Genomic DNA, 20125 nt, shown 5'->3' with positions numbered 1-20125 from the left:
ACGCTATGACGTAATCGGCCTACAAATCCGTCCTTCGAAGGATGCAGACCCTGAATTCGGACACAGCTAAAATTATCTCTGTTTTGAGAGTCTAACTGACACAAAACAGTGTCAGTTAGAATTTGTTTTAATTTGAATTTGGCTTGTTTTTCACCCATTACGTTGCCATGGTTACTCAAAATTCCAACAGAGCCCGCATGCCGAGATCCAGCTGCATGGCTATTGTAAACTTTTAGTTGGACACATAACCTTAAAATAAAGTTTTTCAGAAAGTTTAGCTCCATGAAAACTTATGTCTTTACCCAGGGGAAGGTCTGGTGGTTTAACTTGTGCACTGGGCACCGGCCGTGGGGCTCCAGGATGAGTGTCCGGGATAGGCCGAGGGGCCCCGGGATGCACATCAGGAGTGGGCCTTGGCGCACCCGGGTGAGATGGAGGCTGCGGGCGAGACTGAGGGGGCATGCTGATCACTCCAGCTCGAGGAGGAATATTCTGCAAGATGAAAATTGAGAAGATAATCATCGCAACATAAAACTGGATGAGGGTAAATGTTCTGCGAATGCTACAAGCTGAGTGGATGAACTGAAAAAGATATTTCATAGCTGAAGAAGAAGCACAGCAATACAAGAGTCAATAGCGGGAACAAAAGTTGTAATTTATGATACATTTCTTAACATGACACAGACAATAATAATAATAATAAAAAATAATAATATTTTAGATCTAAATACTGGTCGAAAACTCACTGGTCTGGAAGCTCCTCCAGGTCCTGGAGCTCCTGCCTGTCCTCGACCTGAGAACATTAAGACAGACAAAACAATAATTGTTAAGCACATATTTCAAGCAATAATATTTAGTTTTGGTCCTATTTTAGAGATCTGTACGGAAAACACATGCAATAACATATTTTATTACTTTGATATGATTAATCAAATGAAAACAACAAATCACAATTTAAAGCAGTTTATCCAGCACATGCTATTCTATGGATGACTATGTTATCAAAGATGGCTCAGTCCTTCCACAGCTCCAGGAGGTCTGGCAGACACACGGGCCTTTTTTTGTAACCCAACTGCTCACTACACTATAAGGATTCTCCTCTTCTTTCACTATTCCCTTACCCAGACCCTCCTAAAGCCTTCAAACATTTTCCCACAACACTTGAATGTCTTCTTCTGTCCTGTCGAGTCACCAATCGTAAGTCAACCCTGCCAACCACACAGCCTCTTACTATGCAAGAGGGAATCGGCTAACCACAAACACCATACAAATGTCTCAGGTGCAGACAGGCAAAGTCGGCGATTGGCTAGACATCCAAACTTTATCCTCCACCTCAGGACAAGCACATTGTGTGTCAGAACACAAGCACACAAAACAGGATTATAGGAGGGAGAGGCAGGTATAATCTCACCACATTATCACAAGTACAAATAAACGTCACACAAAGAGACCTTACATAATCACCAAATAAACTTTTATCCTCGCTGAATGCATTCATGCTAAATGCAGCTACGTCGTGCATAGCGGCACTCACCTGCAGGAGCATCTGGCCGAGGAAGAGCAGGGCTCTTTGGTCCTTTGCAGCACAAAGCAAACCAAATTACACTAAAGTTACACACAAAGCAGCTAGCTAGTCACCAGATGCAGGCGTTCCAAAGGAAAAAAAATGGCTAGTAGAAGCACTTAAAAAAAAAAAAAAAAAAAGCATGTGATGGAAATATTGTAGCAAAGCAGTGACGCTTGAGGAGATAAAAGCTGAATGATCTGTCTAAGGAGGACTTTTCCATTTCCCATCATGAAAAACAACCTCAAAGATAAACCCACTTTATCCCTTCAGATACACATACTCTGGTCTCTATGAAAAATATGCATCTAATTATAGATTTGTACACAAATTTTTATGAATTAAAATAGTAAATGTGTTCATTTTTTCCACAGTAGTTCAACACAAAATGTGAAACGTATGAGTTTATGTTCATTTTGAATATGTATTGTATTATTTTATGATATATTATATAATATTTCAATCAAAATGTTCTTCATAAAATGTTACTTTTTGCCCATATTACACCATATGCTATCATGGGCAAGACTAATGACAAAAGGTTATTGTGAAAGAGACCTGCTGTTCACAGAGTGCTGTATCCATGCATATTAATGGAAAGTTGAGTTGATGGAGTAAGAGTGGGAGAACAAAATGGGCAAGCAATAAGGATGACCGCTGTCTTCAGAGGATTGTGAAGTCAAGCCCATTTAAGAGTTTTCAGGAGATTAACAAGGAGAGGAGTGAAAGTGAAGTTGATGCTTCAAGCGCCAGGACACACAGATGTTTGGCCACGGGACGTGGGATGGGATACGACTGTTGTTCAGTGGTCCACAGTGTTTTTGTCAAATGAAAAAAACATTTTGCATTTAGTTTGGAAATCAAGGTTCCAGAGTCTGGAGGAAGAATGGAGAAGCAGAAAATCCAGGTTCCTCGAGGTTCAGAGTGACGCTTCTAGTGTCCGTGATTATTTGGGAATGCTTATCTGTTGGAGTTGCTCCACTGTGGTTTTGAAGTGCAAATTCAGAGCAACTCTCTACAAAGACAGTTTACCGCACTTCCCTCTGATGGCAAACATTATGGAGATGCTAATTTTGTTTTCCAACAGGAGTTGTCACCTGCTCAAACTGCTAAAAGTACCAACAATAACTTTAATTACTGGGATGTCCACTGTGCTGGACCTGATCTAATAGAGAACCTATGTTGTTTTAGTAGAGGAAGATGGCAGAGAACAGAGGCAAGAATGCAGACAAACTGAAGGCTGCTAATAGTAACGTCTGATAACTAGAGCTTTCTGAACACCTCAATGGTGTCATAGGCTGATTGAGTCCATGCAGGCCTGCACTGATGCAGTAATTCAAAGAAAACATACTGATTTTTCATGTTTTCCCTCACTGAAAGTCTTTAACACAAACAAAATGAGTTTCAGTTTTTGATTTGAATTACATTTTTGAAAATATTGTAATTTATTAAGCTGCATTTGTAATGTTCACTGTAATCGTGACTGCAGTCCCATTAAAATGGATCTGCACAATTGCTGAGTATTAAAAACAGATGAGAATGAATTGTGCTTGAAGGAAAGAAGACAAGCTTCTTTCACTGATTTTGTTTCTGTGGTGGTTTACATTTCTTGCATTTAGTAACGGATTAATCACGTCTCAATCACACCTACAAACAAGACTAAAATGAACCACAATAAAGTAGGGGTGTAAACAATACGTCAATCCACACTGATACATCAACTAAAAGATTAGACTAATGATGTAATTGCATCAAAGCAAACATAAATATCATTGTCATCTTTAAGATGATACAGGGTGAATGATCTGCATTTGAGATTAATCTAAAAAATTTTTGGGACACTAAAACTGAATGAAAGTTTAAAATCTGCTTTCATCCATATCAAAAGTGATTTTTAAAATGTTGATATGTGTTATGTTTGTTTTCTTTAAGACTGAAACGTCATCAGGGGCATTTAGGTTAAATAAGAAAAAAAAATGCACTTAAATATGAGAAATGTGAGACTATACTGAACAAGTGATCTATTATTTATTTTTATCAAGAACAATGCTTTTTTAAAATTGAAATCTGAAACTGAAATCACTTTGAAATAAAGTGATCAAATCATATTAAGTTGTTTTTGTAGGTTGCTAATTACGAAATGGTTGTGTTAGATGGGCATATATTGCATATTATTGAAATCATACAGAGTTTGTGATATTGAGTAACATTGTACTGTCATCCAAACAAATTGATACATTATTGTATTGTGATAAACTTTTGATTTACACCCCTACAATAAAGCAGTGAAAGTTAACACAAACCATCAATGTCAAAATAGCCTCACTGACATTGATGACTGGGTCTAAGACCGAAGGAATTAGGAAACATTCAAAAACTCCTGGCTCGTTACCTTCACTGCCTCTCCTACCGAGCAGTGGGCTGGGACATATGCCACTGTCTTAAAGAGGAAAACAAATGATTTTTTCTTTAAAACAAAGTAGAACAGAAAAAATATCAACAGATAAAAGTAAAGATTAGTCACAGTGTTCAGGTAAAACCTATATCCTAATTCCCAAATTCACTTACTGTCATGTAAAACTAAACTAAAGTACAAGATCATCTTTCACCTATAGGAAGGTTTTTAGGACCTACAAAAACACCATACAAGTATGTTACTAACAAATTACACCAATTACAAGGGGAAGTAGTCAAGCATTTAAAATACCAAGCTAATGCGTCACATCAGGAGTTGGATTCTACCTCTATTCAGACAAAAGATGCAAAACCTCCTTTACTCCTCAAAAACAGTAGGACAATTTGATCATTTATGACCAGTTTTTTTCTTGTACATAACACTGAATCAACACTTACTGACTGCTGTGCATAGTTCTAATGGAAAACAGCAAGCACCAGCATAAAGTAAATCAGCCACAAAAGTACATCAAGACATCATCCAGTAACTTTAACTTTACCTCCAGAGTACTTTCTAACAGGCTGAGGGCTCATGCCACCTTCATGGGTTTGGCAAAGCAGTGGGATAAAAGTGACAAGTTACTATTTCCTCTGTAGAGAACCATAATTAAAACAGCAGGATTTTAATTAGTTGCCCCCACTTAAGTTGGGCTAATTTGACAAAAGTAATAATGCTTTATGTCATTCTATTACAGAGAAGGCTGATGGGGCGGTACCTGAAGGTGGTGGTGGTCGTTGAGGTGGAGCTGGTCTGGCTGGAGGAGCGTTGGGCCGTGGTGGAGGAGGCCGCTTGGGCTCCAGGCCAGGACCTGTGGGAGCACCAGGCTGGAAGTCTACAGGAGGCCCTTGAAGGAAGAGGTGCAGAGTGGCTTGTTGTATTAAATATATTGTGGCAGTTTAACTTCTAAATCAATACGGCATAGAGTCATGTCCATAACTGCTTAGTTTATTTTACATATTTCTTACAATTTCATGAAACACATCTGTGAAAACACGCACAGCTAAAAGCTCTACAACAACAACAACAACAACCTGTTTTCTCTTTTGGTATCAAACTCACCCCACACTCCATAAGAACAAAACACTAACAAACGCTATGTTCACTTGAAAAGATCAGTATGCCCTGTGCTCCTTGCCAAACACGCGTCCTAGCTGGAAGCCCACGCTTCTCCAAATTGCAAATACAATCTGACATTTTCATGCAGCAGTTTAAATGCAAACCATGTTCATAACTTTGAAAGAGTAGCCCTGGCATTGCATTTACCTACGAGGACACAAGAGGAGGACAAGGAGTAGAAGAAGTGAAGTAAAAGGAAAAAGCCAGTTATTTAGGTTAATAAATACAATAAACAACATTTCAAGTTGCATATGAGCTGATCAAAGTATTGACGGTGTTTGGTTCTCCAAAGTAAAGATTATAGGCCAGTCCTAATTCAGGGTAAAGGGGTCTTATGCAGATGTCATATAAAACATGATGCAATCCTGGAACACCTTATAGAAACACCTTGTGGTTTGTGTCCATTTTTTGCCCTATTGTTTACCATTCTGATTTGATCAAAGCAAAATGTACACAGCACACATCAACACCACACAGCAAACTGTGCCTCAGAGGGAAACACTATTCTAAAACAGACAAGTGGAAACCAACACAGATTGCATTATCACTCATTTAATTACCTGCTGTTTCTCTCCTCTCTGACGATGGGCTTAAATCTGCTTCCACTTATTACAAACACAACAAAATCACAGTTTACGTTCCAGCCGATTGAGACTATTAGCTGTGCAGATGATTTGAGGAACATCACTGTAGTTGACCAATTTATTTATGCTGAGTGATGTCATTACCTTGTGATGGTCGAGGGGGTTGTTGTCCACGACTTGGTCTATTGGGAGCAGCGGGTTCTCCATGAGTAGGAGAGGGACAGGGACTACCGCGTGGGGACGGCAGAGGTGAGGATCCAAAAGAAGAGCCTGCTCCAGGCTGCAGGTGCTGGGGAAGGATGTCTTCCACCTCATCATCCACGTCACCTGGAGCAGCAGACAAGAAAGAATGGTTAGAACATTTCTACAAACCTTAACATAGATAAGTACAATTTGTTGACAACTCCTGACCTTCCATATCATAATCTTCATCACCCACGTCCACGTCTTCAGCAAGCAAGGTCGAACTAGCTGAAGTGGGAATGCTGCCGCAGATCCTTTCCACACTCATTTCCTCCTCCAGACTCTTGATCCACCCTGGACTCCTCAGGCGGATGTCAATCACCTTGTCCAGAACCTGCAATGCATACCAGCAAGGTGAGCAGAAAAAGGCTGAGGGGTTCATTCCAACAAATTAGAATAGGAGCCAACTTACAGTGGAACCGCTGAGAGAGAGCGCAGCCAGAGCAGAGTAACCTTCCAAGAAGGTCACCCACATTTTCTCCTCAACAAACCTGCATGAAAAATTGCACAATTAATCGAGAATAAGAGGCTGAAGGTGGAACACAGCTGGATCTCTGTCCTTGCATGTTAGCCTCACCTGATGAGGATGACTTCTCCAAAATTAGCAAACTTATCAAGCAGCTCATCAATGAGTTCATCACTAAAATAGTCATCAGGCCCTGAGGAGCAGAGGGACACCAAGATGGTGCCATCTGGAGGCCCCTGCAGGGCAATAACGTCTTTGTAGACCTGGTGTCGTTCCTCAGGGTCCACCTCCAGGATGTCCACATCTATTATTGCTACCACAGGCCTAAAGAGAAATATCACAAAACATGGAAGAGACATGAATTACTGGTATTATTAAACTGTCATTAATCATCTTGGATTACAGAGATATCATGATGGTTACCTGTGATCTGAGGTCTTGAGCTCAGCCCTGCCATAGTACTTTAAAGTCCCAGGGCTCCAGGTCAGGTCTGGATTATCCTCAGCATCTCCAGATGTAGAGGCTGCACCTACAATGTTCATCTCCTCAGCTGTAAAACAACCACAGAGTAAAAAAAAAACAACAAAAAACAAATGTCTAAATGCAATTCTTCAAAACTTTACATACATGTTTATAAATGCAAAATGGCATTACTGCATTGTTTGCTGGTCAAAAGGTTACAAGGATTAGGTTTAAGATGCCCTGCATCTCACCTGTTCTGTTAAAGTTCCACTTTCTCCTTTTCCAAAGTATGCGGTCAGTCCATGCTGGTGTGCGACACTTCTCGCTTGTGTCATAATCTTCTGAGAAGAGGTCATACTTGTAGGTGGGGGCAAAATCCAGGTTTCCCTCAATGAAACCTCGGAAGACCTGCAAAGATATATGAAGGTTTGCACTAGGGCTGTAATGATTAATTGTGATTAATTGATTATTGGCGTAACTGTCAACGAATTCAGTAATCGATTAATCGTTAACTGGCATATACAGAGTAAAAAAAAAGACCATTTGCTGAAAGAAGTACATATTCAGACAGTGATTAAGGCAAAACTTTATAAAACAATTACAAGTTTTCATTTAAGATAAAATGTAAAATGTGTTAAAATGTTCAAGATGCATAGTATAAACTTCAACTGGTTCAAATTCTCATATTAAGCACATTTGGCTATCCAATTATCAATTTGTTAATCCAAAAAAACAATAAAAACACACACACAAAAAAAACAACAACAACAGATCAGCCCGACAGTTAAATCAAGAAGAAAAGACTGAGATTTTCACATGTTAATGCTGTAAATATTTTTGTAGTTGCAGATTCATTCTTTGCTAGTGTACAGTAAAGAAATGCAATGTTATTGTTTTTTAGGTAATTAAGTATTTTCTTATTTAAAAATGAAATTGAATTGTTTAATTTTTGCATATTTTAATGCATTTCATTTTGGTGTTGAAATTAAAAATCTGCAAAATGTGTTCATTTTCCTTTTTAGCCGACTGATCGTCAGGATAATCGATAGAATTATTAATTTCTAAGTAAGGTAGCGTTACTGAGCCAGTTTGCATAATCCAACAAAACTGCAATAGTTGGTCACAGTTATTAAAAAAATAATTGCTAAAATTGCTGGGTAAAATTGCTAAAAAAAAAACAAAACAAAAAAAAACAAACACATTTAAGCTCTTACAATACGGTGCAGAACATGCATAGAAAATCTATTCTGAATCAGTCTTAATACACCATCATATAGTGACAAATGATACTAATGCAGTGAAGATGTGTTCTACAGATCATACCATTCCTGTGTTCTTCTGTTCCAACAACTGATCACCAGCTGTTAAAGCATCCCAGTTCTGCTGCTTGATGAGCTCCTTCACTTCCTCGTTGGGCAGGTTGATTCGGTAGTTGAAGTCTCCGCACCAGAACACGTAATCGTGTGAATACAGCAGACGACCCTGCAGGAGAGGATAAATGTTATCTCAAGTGCAGTTGAATCCAAATACAACATTTGTGACCAGAACTGCCATTACCATCGGGAAACTGAGTCTGCGAGTGATCTCATTGTAGTCGTCATTCCTCTCTTTAACCTGAGACTGGCCGGCAGCGAAGTGGGAGCAGACAAAGCAGATGCTGGTGGTGTGGAACAGCAGGCGGATGGCGACACCTCCCTTATTACCGGTGGCCCCGCCCATTCCGGTTTTCACTGTATCTACAGCAACATCCCTGTAACATAACGAATGAAAAACTCGCAAGGGTTTTCTTAGCACTCGTAGTCATCGAGTGTTTCTGATCAGAATCTGCACCATTTTTACCTGATGAAGGGTGCGTGCTGAGGACGGATGAAAACAAACAGGCACACTCCCACCAGCTGCTCAGAAGCAAGCAGCACATACTTGTGGTCCCTTGAAATGTTTTTCTGGAGCTCAGCAGCCCACAGTTTCTGGTTAGTAGTGCTGAGACAAAGAAGAGATGAAGAGCACCAACATTAAAACAAGAAAACAAAATCAACTCAATATTACTGTTTATTAAGGTTTAATACCTTTTAAACATAAGTAGTCTTAGCACTTTTGTAGCCCTTTTAAATTTTGTAATGTTTCAATTTCAGACATGAAATGTGCTGTATTCTAAAGAGATGGTATGTGACAGATCACAAAGTAATTGCTGAGCTGTTACAGACACACCCCAAAAGACTTGTTGTAGCTGAGGCTGCAGCAAAAGGTGATTCTACAAATAACTGAGAAGAGAATAGAACCACCTGCTGCAGACACTGCTGCAAAATGTTTGAAGGTGTGTCTAACAGTCACATACTGAAATATGCTTTGTACATTTCAATACATTACAGTTGAAATGTATTGAGTCCATTATGAACTAACTGCAGGTTATTGATTGGCACATACCTGGCACTGACAATGTTCCCAGCATTCAGTTCAACCATTTCTTCAAAGCCGATGGCAAAGATATCTATGGGGTTGGCTTTGCTGTCTGTCAAGAAACAAAAATAAACGGTTGTCGTTCAGTGAATGTGTTTAAAGAAACAGTCAACAGTTAAAGGGTAATGATCTTATAAATAAAAGTTTGTGCTAAACACAACGGACATTTACTGAAAACAGATCAGCTGTAATCTTTGTCAATTTATTTCAATTTCATCAATTGTCTCTTTCTAATAGTCATAGATTTATCTTAAACTTAACCATTTCTGTGCTGACTTATAAACTAAAAAGGAGGGATGGATTGATTGATTTGCTTACTGGATCACCAATGTCCACTTTCTGATTTAATATCTAGTGTACACACTTCTTTATTTAATAATAACAGTTGAATATTTACAGCACCTACTTCAACTAAACAAATAGGATACATACTCAAGGGGCCATTACCAAGAAATGACTGTAGACAAATTAATAGAAACATACCCTGGAACTCGGGATGTCCTGCCTTTTTTGGAGCATCCAGCAGCCAGTCGTTCAGTGTCTGGTTGCGAAATGCGATGCTGCGAAACTGCTTGCCCCCGTTGACGTTCCAGGTCCCGACACAGACCCGGATTTGCTTGGGCTTTGTGTATTTATGGTGACTCTGACACATTCCTAGCAACACTCTTGGAGAGGCTGCAAAGGAAAGGACGTGCGGATTAGATGCCAAAACATGGGAACGTGCACGTCAGAAAGGAGGTTTGGAGGAAGATGAAACAAAGAAGGGGAAAATACTGATGAAGAAAGTTATTATATTCAAAACACAACAGAGGAAATTCACTAGAATGTTTAAAAACAAAGGTTATGGGAGGATGACTTTAGCTGTGACCACTTCACTGAAAACATTCACAAAGCAAACCTTGGTAGTGGTTTATAGCTGTCTGTAAATACCTACTGAAAACATGTTGAAACATCACTGCAAAAAAATATCTAGTCCATTTTAGTTTAATCATTGCTGCAACTATATAATAAAACAGACAGTGGAATAGACCACAACCAATAGAGAGAGAGAGAAAAAAAAAAAAGACAAAACAACTATATGACAGGGCAGGAAAACATATCTATCTGTTGCTTGCAGTCCATCAGTTACTATACCTGATTGTAAGACAGGCTCAGTGACTAAGATTGTTTGCAAATGGGAGAGAAGGAAGAAAGTTGTAGGTTAGCATCCCTTCAACAGATAATAGCCGGTAAATATTAAATCAGTCGAGTCAGGGCTCCCTTCAAGATTCACAAGGTTTCTTTAGTGCTGCTGAGAAGCCTATGTCTCCATAGCAACCATTAAACATTGTATTCATGACAATTAGTTGGTATGAAAAAAATAAATAAAAATCAGGTCAACAATGGTTTAAAATACATGACCCAAAAAATGCAGAAATTACTCAGTGCCCAGAAAAACAACTGAGTTTAAAAAGAGGAATTGTGCAGAGAGGAATCTATAAGAATCCTAGCCTCTAATCTAACCATCTGAATTGTTATAAGGTATGACTAAGTGTTGTGCTATTGGCAAAAGAGGGACATTAAAAACATTAACAGCTGGGATGCCAATAAGTGTGGCAACCAGTGACAATTCCAAATTTTTTCATCACTGAATCAATGTCCTCAAGTGAAAGTATTTGAGAGATTATCTAACAGCAATGAAGACAGATTTATTTTAAGGCTTTTTATAAAGCTAGCCAGATGAGCCAACAAATGTGGAGGGCGGTGTAAGAAAAAGTTAAAAGGAGATAATAATTACATTGTATTCTTTCTTTGCATTGTTTTTTGTGTCTAACATTGCTCAAAATGTTGTTGTTTCTTTATGTTACAAAAGTTTAAGCAAAGTGCAGCTCATTGTTTCCACAAATGTTCCACCAAATAAAAAGGCACTTCCATCATGTTGCAGAAAATTACCGTAAAGACTGGAAGTGGTGAGCAAGGCTCGCGCTTTGTCTGCTAAATCACTGTTAAGCGTGGATCCCAGCCTCAAGATGTCTATCGCCTCCTGCTTGGAGCTGTCGAAGAAGTTGTTCTGGATGGTCCGTGTCACAGAGCGAGCGCCATCTTTGAGCTTTCCAGCCTACAAGAAAAGAATATATACATATATATTTAGCATCCAACCAGTAAAAAAAAAGGCACGGTCAAGAAGTATTGGTTAAAAATGTACATTTTTCACCACTGCGGGATGGAAAAAAAAAAAAAGAACAAGGAGGAACATTCTAGAGAGATCTGTCAGATTTAAAGCTCTCAGTGGTGGATTTCAATTATCTTCTGGACAAGTTTAAGATTTCATTAATGACCACTAGGTGGCAATCTGGACAGATTTCTCTAAATTCAAAGAAAGACTTTGCATTTCATTGGAAGGAATAAGTATAAGTGTAATTGCTACAAGTAAAAGAAATTAAAGTAGTTTTTTCCCCTCTTTGTTTCTCTTATTTTTGAATTTCTGCTCGCAGTGAGAGGAAAGTTTAATGAGAGCGTATATTTTCAGAAGGACAATCAAAGAGAAGTAAACAAGATTTGTCACCTATCCCAAACTCCATTCTCATTTATATGAAACCATCATATACACAGGACACCAGAAATAGACCCATAGCTTAAAGGCAACACCAACCATCCTAATAACTTACCACATAGGTGGAGAGGTCCACAGGTTAGCCAAAAGACATAATGCACATAATTAAAGGAAAGAAGGGTACAATTTCTACACAGAGGATTAAATATTCATGCAACTGTTATAATGCAATCATTATCTTGCATTCTTACAGAAAATTGCAGTCTATGAATTAGTCTCTAAGAGGTGATGGCTGAATATATTTAAAGCAATAAAGAAATCATTGATATCCTAATTGTGCTCATGCAATTCATTGTTTGGAATCTAAACTGGAGCCGGGTAAAGAGCCATGGGTTCAGCATAAAGCCCTAATCTAGGAGGGTATAAAAGTTAAAAAATAAGATAAATTGATTTTTTTTTTTTTTACTTTTCGTGTGTGCATTTATCAGATGTATTCAGACTTGAAATGGTACAATTTTTTTTAAATGCTTCTTCAGAATCTTTAAAATGGTGTTAAAATCCTGGATAACATCATTTACAGTCACATGTTATTAGCCTGCAAAAACTACTTGGGTAACGCTACATCACACATTGGAGCAGAATCTATGGAAGCGGAAGTGTTGCTAACCTGCATTATAAAATACCTAAACAATTGAAAACTTCTCGTTATTCCCAAGAATTAAATTGTTTCACTACATACCTTGGCCTTCCCATCCAGAGCTCCAGTTCCTGCATAAATCTTACTGACGGAGTCTCCGTTAGCAGACCACATGGTCCTGAAGACCTCCTGGAACCGGGCCACCAGCTGTGGTTTCTCTGTCAGACCCATTTGTTCTAACTGTCTGGGCAACATCTGAATGGAAGGAGGCAAAGGGAATTTGAATAAACGACAAATCTATAAAATCTTTCAACTTCAGGCATTAATGTACACCAAGCTGGACACAAACCTCAAGTGCAAAGAAGGCTTGTACACTGTTGGTTCTATCCAAACAGTCCAGGCAGTTACTCCTGATGGTCCCTCCCTGAGTCCTGAAAAAAATAAAATAAAATCTGATTTATGCAACTGCAAAAGGCAATAATTTAACATTTGATGGAACCCGACTTATCATTATTGTAGTTCCTTTCATTTTTTTAAACTTGCAAGTCATTAGAGAATAAATGTGTAATGCTATAGATTTAGACTTCTATATTAAATGTCTCCCAATCAAACCTGTGATACTTAATTTCTCACTTGCATAACTGGAAAGACCTGAGGTACTTACAGAATGTCTGTATTTACACAAAGATTAAATTGAGCATAGGTGAAGTCTATAGACTGATTAGATGCTTTCTGATGGCAATTGTTCACTAAGCTGTATCAGAGTAAAGAGGGCTAATGAAAAATTGACATTTTTCATTCCAAAATAAATTCAAAAAGTCAAGAAAATATCTATTGTGTTCCTTGAGAGATATGCACCACTTTACTTTGTCCCATCAAATTAAGTTGAACATTGTCTTTGTACTATGACTAGAAAATGTTCAAGTACTTTTGGAAAGCTGTGGAAAAATGTGTTTTTGACAGTTTTACTAAAGGCCCATGGAGATTATTGATCACTTAGATAAATGTTTCAGCTGCTGGATAACACAGCAATGACAACCATGGACCATGAGCTCAGAGGTGCCCTCTAATAGATGGTCTGCATACAACTGGATAGAGTCAAGTAACAGTGTTGCCAAAGAAGGATTAATTAGCAAATAGTATGTTACAACAAGATGATGACTATGTCTATTAAATAATAGAAGTTGTAACAATTTGAGTCAAATTATTCAAAAGAATAAAAGGGTGACTGGGCAAAGAGACATGAGGAGATATACCAAAATAGGGTGGACATAATCGTAAAGAGCAGATGTGAGATGTGAGGCTAAGCTGGGCAACCTTTAAGAAACCCTGATCACAGAGTTTCAAAAGAAGGGTTTTGTAAACTCAGAGCTCCAAAGAGGGAAACCTAGATTGTTTTTAGATGCGATGGAGACAACTAACAAGATGAGGAATGTGTGAGCATGGCAACTGCAGTTGAAAAAAATACCTGTTATACTGGTACTTCAACTGTAAGAAACGGATCAGGAAAAGATATACAAATCTGTACAGTAAGGAAGAACTTTTGCACCTTACAATGCCTTTTTCACCGGAGTAGTAGAAGAACCCGCACTCGTCTATGAATTTACTCAGCTGTGGTTTCAGAACACTGCTGAGTTTATCAGTCTTGCCACCCCTCACATTTTGATGATAGTCAAAGTTAACCATTCTCACTGCTGTGGCATGTTCTGAAGCCTTCAGGTGATTCTGAGGGAGAGAAAAGGGAAGAGCACATATTTGTTAATATTTAAATATAATCCAAAGATGTATAATGTGCAGTTGTGTGGCCTGTAAACATACAGCAGTTTCCATTCATTATGCAAACTAAGTTTTTTTGATCCACAAGAAAGCTTGTACGGCAACGTGCTTTATAAAAAAGGCTCAAGCTCATTTCAAGCTTGTAATGCTGTCACATTTGCTTCTTATTTTGAAAATGTTGAAGATCTTAAAGTTTTTTTTTTTTAATTGCACTTTTCTCTTTGCTAACTGACTGGGCAGAAAAAACGAGCAGGAAGTGACACATTCTGTGTTGAGCAAAATCCTCCGCTCTGGAGAGGCAGTAACAGTTCAATATTTTGCAAGCTTACACAAAGCAATGTGCAGTAAAAAAGGCCTCTTACGACACATCTTCAACTGTTTCACTGAAATCCTGTGTTGTTGTCTGCATTAGATAGAAATCCTTTAGTAAAAACAAAAAAGACAGTTAAATCTCACCTGAAATGCTTTGCTGAGCATATGTTCCCCTTCTTTGCTTCCAAGCAAGTTGATGATCACCTGTTTCCCATACAAACTTCGCAGTGCAGTGAAGTGTCTGCAAAACAGATCCAGGCATATAGTGCATTTATCAAATACAAGCGGTTACAAAGTTGATAGCAATAATCATAATTATCTTTAAGTAAATGCACTGTAGCTAGGTTTTAGGTTAGTTTGAACATGACACAACAACAAAACATTGAATAATACCAATAAATATAATTAGATTTAAAACTGCAAACAGTATAACTGTTCAAAGAGCTACCAGACCAAGACATTAACACTTTTCAGTGTGTGACTTGCTAGTCAAGGAAGCAGCCGTACTCTGCAACACTGAGGTGTTAAACATGGCAAAGGGACCCAAAATGATGCAATAAGCAAATTAAAGGGAGCAGAAAGAAAAGTTGGTTAACATCTGCACCACAAAAACAGAAGACTGGAAGTTGGCCATATTCCTCATTGCTTAATTTATAATTAATGGCAGTATGTATGTGCTAGCCTTGTACAATCAAATAAGTTCTGGAAAAACACAGTTAAAAAAGTGGCTGCTGTGGATTGATAAGGAGGGTTCCAGTACTATTTGGGTGTGGTACAGATTTTAAACCAGGAAGGCATGGTTCACACCCCAATCACAAAACAACCGAAGTGTAAAGAAAAAGAGCATTTATCACCATCTGATTTCTAAAGTATACTGGAAAGGACAAGAATACCTGGTCATTTAAAGCCAGAAAATGAGTCAATTTTTTTTTATTTTTTTTTTTTTTTTATGTAAAACCGATGAGAAGTTAAGAGGGGCTGAAGTTGTCTGTAGAGCTTCTGCATGTTTCAGCTGGTTATATTTACAAATATTTAGAAAACTTTTAAAATAACATTTCCTTTCAAAATTAAAGGCCTAAATAAAAAAACAAAAACTTCAGTTTTTGTTTTTGTAACGTAAGTTACTTAGATTAAACTAAGCTTCTTTAATTTATCTTGGTCATTTTTGGCTCTCTTATGAGAGTTATTTGCGTTAGCAAGTTTCTTAACTTTGCCTTTTATGCAGCAGCATAATACAATAAGTACCTGAACTGTTATTGATATAAAGTTAAAGCCAACTACTGAAATCTGTTTCTCAAGACAAATTTAGTTAATGTCACACACTTCTAACGGAGCTAGTAATGGTAAGGTAACAAAAATGTTTTATTTCAATTCACTTAACTACAATAAACCCACAGATTTGTTTGTGAGGAAGGCTGAACGTTAAGCAATAGGCTCCTGCTCTGCATCTATTGTAGCATTGTAATCCCTAGGTCCGAAGTTCAACACACATTGCATGATAGTTGTCAGCACTTGTCTCAAAACAAAAAAAATCTAATTGTATGAAAAAGGAATAAGTTTAGAAAAGTAATGGGGGTACTAATTTAAGACACAACTAAAAGGACATTTTAAAAAAAATGTGACGGAAAACCCTGCAGGGTTTCTGCAAAGACGTGCAGAAACCACGTCTTTGACATTTCCACTGAGGGTTGTAAACGTGAAAAAATGTATATTAGCTAAAAGATATAGTAGAAAATGAGGGGTATGTGGTAACAACTGAGCTGTCCAAGTTGAAAAAAAAAAAGTGCAACGATTAATGCCAAAAATCCTGGATCATAATTTGTTTCCAAATGTGATTTGTATCTTTGTGTTGCCTGGAAACAGAAGTGGAACTTTGTAAATCCAGCAATTTTGGACCAATGGATTAAAACTATTGAGGGGATTTATTTAATGAAGAAACTGAAAACAATTTCAGAAATGGAACTCTTCCAAATGCAAATGTTACTCAGTCACCTGAAGAGAGAGTAGCATATATAGGGGCAAATATTAGACTGAATCAAAAGCATCTCCCATGATGTTTGACAATGTTCATGTCACATCAAAAATACTGTATATTTGGTAGGACATTGTTGATGAAGAGCTATTAATGTGTCCTTGGTGTTCCCAGCAACAATATTAGCATTTCAGTCTTAATCCTCTCCTGTTTTCAAGCCTTAGCTACTCTCAACCAGGAGGCAAAGAGATTTTCAGAAGGCCATCAATCAGCTGGAATCAAGTAAAGCAGAAGAGAAGAAGTGCAACTGAAGTCACTCATAAAAGATCCACTTAATCTTTTAATTACCTTTCAAAAGCTGGTGCATTTGCCTCAAATCCCCTTGAGAGTTTGACACGATGGGACCCCACCTGCAAACACACAACCCACAGTGTCCTACTTTGGTAAAGTACAAAAAAAATAAATTTAAAAGACCCCAAAAAAGATAAGAGTACACATTGTGTGGATTCCCAGAAAACCTGAGAAAGTGAAACAGACATTTGTGCACTTGAAATAGACAGATGAGGCCTTGGTTCATTTTAAACGGAGAGAGGATGGAGTGGGACAAGAGCAACACAGCGACAGAATGGAGGAAATTTGTTCACGCAGACAAAGACACTGAGCAACAGAGGAATCTCGTCATCTCTCCAACACCTTTCTTCCCCAGATTTCAGCCCTGTTGTTCCATCGAAAAATCTAATACAAGCATTGACACAGAATCAGGGAAGTAAACTTGGATACGCATGACTACTCCCACTCAGGCTTGGTGAGAATGAATAAATCTAACACTCTGGTCGCAACAAGGAAGTCTGTTCCTCTTTGTCACGTTGCTGTTCCCTTTTAAAAAATATTTGCCAACAGAAAAGCTCTTCCTACTTTCACTTGACTTCTGTTTGTGATCAGCTTGTAGGATGATGGCTAGACAGAGTTTTTACTGTTTGCTCCGTTTATGATTTGCTTGCATAGACCTGTTTTTGACAGGGCCTGTATAAACTATACTGGGGGTAAACCGTACTGCGGCCATTGTGACTTATTTTCTTTCTCCTCTGTCATGCAGGTTCAGCCTCTGCATTTTTAATAACTTCTTGAGATGACATCTGAAACTACTCAGGTTGCAGTGGAACAGCTTAGACTAAAACACAGTCAGTGTGTGCCACAACACCGTGTTAGACTGGTGAAGAACAATAAAATCAACATTTTCAAGTACTAAATCTATACATGATCTAAAAACGTTTTGGTATCTAAATAAAAAAAAAAGGATTCTCAGATTGTTACTATAGTCGAAGGACAGATGCATCTTTCACAGTATGAGTCATTTCGCTTCAGAGAATAGATACAGGTGCAGCTCAGTAAATTACTAAATAATTGAAAATTTTCATTTCATAGTATGTAGAATTACTGCAAATAGGATGACTACTGAGGACCTTAAAAAATGAATATTCCATTTAAAGTGTTTTCAAAAACTGGAAATGTTCTGTTATAGCCAACACAATCATGGGGAAGACTTTATAGTTACCCAAAGGCAGGTACCCTCTACGTAGATGTCAAACTGCAAAATGTTAAAACCCTTTAACTGTCGTGACGACAACAGAGTCTTTATGAACCCGTTTACCTACCAGTAAGTGTTTTAGAGGTGACAGTTAAAGGGTTTTAAAGATGTTGACTGTTCACAAAGTGCAGTATCCATCAATATTAGTAGAAAGTTGAGTGGAAGGAAAAAATGTTGTAGAAAAAGGGATTCCTGCAGCATTTAATTTTTTTTTTGTACAGAAAAATAAGAAAGAACATGGGTACTTCTACATTTTGGTTGATTGACCAGCAAAACTGACCTAAACCAAACCCCAATAAAGAATCTGTGGGGTATTGTAAGATAAAACACACGAGATCAAACACTGCATTTTAACTGAAGGTCATTATTAAAGGTGCTCAGGCTTTCTTAACAACTTAGCAGCACCACAAGCTGATTGTCTCCAACGCTATGTGGCATTGACGCAGTAATTCAAGCAACAGGAGCATTTCACTAAGCTACAACTGCTAGGTTAAAATCCACGTTTCATAATCCATAAGCCTGGACCTTCCAAAACTGAAATAAAGGCTTAAATATACTTCTTGACAATGTCCTAATTTACTCAGATGCACCAGTAAATAGCTCTTTTCAAAAATGGGTAAATAAAACAATGAATGACTTTCAACTTCTACCACTGACTATCTCACTCAGCAGGTGCTCTTTGAATTGCACTTGTGCTAATTATATATAGGCTCATTTGCATTAGAAAAACTTCTCTTTTAAATGAAACTAACATAACACATCCTGCTCAGGAAGTACTTGAGCGTATGGAGAGGAGAGCCTACAAGCCACAATTGGTAGAAGGGGACTGAGAGCTAAGAAGGTGCGTCAAAGCAGGAGAACTACACTTGTGTCTGAAAACAACCCCAAGCCCACTAATCTGTGTTTTGAGAAAACTAAAGACCTACTGGCCTGAATAGATGGCTAATATGCTCATGGCGTCATGTCGGTTTTTAGGAGATTATTGTTGTTAGAGGTTAACGTGTATCCAGCTGCTTTGGGAATATTAGAGTAAATCAAAAAGTGGTTAGGGGATGTTTTCAGATCAGGCTCTCTCACCTGACCCAAGAAGTCTGGGAGCTGAGGAAAACAGAAAAAAAGCCCTTTACCAACCACTATTACTATCATTAACCTCCCCCACATCCTATCTAAATTACCAGTCTGTGCAATGTCAGAACAGGAGCAGGCAAACTCAAGTGATGTTGTGTCAGCTGTGAGCACACAATGGGAATATCAGATGTAATCAAAATGGCATTTCCTGGACAGGTGCAGGGTAGACTAAGAAATTATAATGAAACTTCTCATTTTGTTTTACACCCATCAAGTCTGGCATTGCACAGAGGATTGACTTGTCTGCAGTAATAAAGCAACAGCAGCAGAGCTCCCAGCCCCCACCCACCACCCCAAAAATGAAAATAAATAGAGATGGGAGGGGGGAAAAAAAACAACAAAACAAAAGGAAAAGGTTATACCAGGTGGGGGTTTTCATCCAGTCCATTAGGGTGTCGATTCTCATTGAGGTGCAACAAAACACCCTTAATGGACTTTTTCTGAATAAAGCGACAAAAAGGGGTTAAAACTGGTATAAAAAAATCTATTGTGAAAACAAGATGACTTTTTTTTTCCCTTTTATGTTGTAATAACAGACTGGCACTTGTCATTTTGCTCCCTTCACTATAAAATGAAGCTTAAGTTTTGGCTGCTTGATGGAGGATGTCATTAGGTATGAAATGAAGCCTTGAGTTCATTCTTACCTGTCAGAGATGTTCTCTTTCAGCTTTAATAGCCCATAATTTAAAGAAGTTCTCTATATTCTATAATTACTCAACTCTAAGAAAAAATGGTTTTATGAGTTCATTAAATAACCTCAACCAATAGAGATTCACTCAATTATACTGGATTGATCTGGGTGTTATAATATGTCAAACATCATAAGAGTGAA

General features: G+C 38.0%; 1 protein-coding gene and 1 long non-coding RNA gene across 11 annotated transcripts in view; one reads left to right on the top strand and one right to left on the bottom strand.

Moving 5' to 3' along the window:
• The window catches only part of LOC103140345 (synaptojanin-1-like), a 34052-nt gene that overhangs the window by 9623 nt on the left and 4304 nt on the right, over nucleotides 1–20125 (bottom strand). For 2 of the 10 annotated variants that reach the window (XM_016673343.1, XM_016673316.1), the window contains exons 7-30: nucleotides 16926–16987; nucleotides 14750–14846; nucleotides 14067–14242; nucleotides 12867–12948; nucleotides 12620–12772; nucleotides 11280–11445; nucleotides 10482–10505; nucleotides 9831–10022; nucleotides 9315–9399; nucleotides 8730–8870; nucleotides 8448–8640; nucleotides 8214–8372; nucleotides 7142–7298; nucleotides 6852–6978; nucleotides 6540–6752; nucleotides 6375–6453; nucleotides 6131–6296; nucleotides 5864–6046; nucleotides 4735–4863; nucleotides 4519–4557; nucleotides 3957–4004; nucleotides 1535–1576; nucleotides 747–793; nucleotides 303–492 (exon numbers count right to left, since the gene is read on the bottom strand). In XM_016673343.1, coding sequence (XP_016528829.1) covers nucleotides 303–492; nucleotides 747–793; nucleotides 1535–1576; nucleotides 3957–4004; nucleotides 4519–4557; nucleotides 4735–4863; nucleotides 5864–6046; nucleotides 6131–6296; nucleotides 6375–6453; nucleotides 6540–6752; nucleotides 6852–6978; nucleotides 7142–7298; nucleotides 8214–8372; nucleotides 8448–8640; nucleotides 8730–8870; nucleotides 9315–9399; nucleotides 9831–10022; nucleotides 10482–10505; nucleotides 11280–11445; nucleotides 12620–12772; nucleotides 12867–12948; nucleotides 14067–14242; nucleotides 14750–14846; nucleotides 16926–16987 — 2950 coding nt within the window. The remainder of the gene's footprint in view (nucleotides 1–302; nucleotides 493–746; nucleotides 794–1534; nucleotides 1577–3956; nucleotides 4005–4518; nucleotides 4558–4734; nucleotides 4864–5863; nucleotides 6047–6130; nucleotides 6297–6374; nucleotides 6454–6539; nucleotides 6753–6851; nucleotides 6979–7141; nucleotides 7299–8213; nucleotides 8373–8447; nucleotides 8641–8729; nucleotides 8871–9314; nucleotides 9400–9830; nucleotides 10023–10481; nucleotides 10506–11279; nucleotides 11446–12619; nucleotides 12773–12866; nucleotides 12949–14066; nucleotides 14243–14749; nucleotides 14847–16925; nucleotides 16988–20125) is intronic. The other 8 variants (XM_016673346.1, XM_016673339.1, XM_016673322.1 and 5 more) reach the window with 7 other exon arrangements.
• Nucleotides 6256–19616, top strand: LOC107836688 (uncharacterized). Its single transcript, XR_001662629.1, has 2 exons — nucleotides 6256–6316; nucleotides 17674–19616. It is a non-coding gene; the product is annotated as an uncharacterized LOC107836688 (long non-coding RNA).

This window comes from Poecilia formosa, unplaced genomic scaffold, assembly GCF_000485575.1.
Source record: "Poecilia formosa unplaced genomic scaffold, Poecilia_formosa-5.1.2 Scaffold3, whole genome shotgun sequence".
NCBI classification, from domain to species: Eukaryota; Metazoa; Chordata; class Actinopteri; order Cyprinodontiformes; family Poeciliidae; genus Poecilia; species Poecilia formosa.
This window is presented reverse-complemented; position numbering and strand designations above follow the sequence as displayed.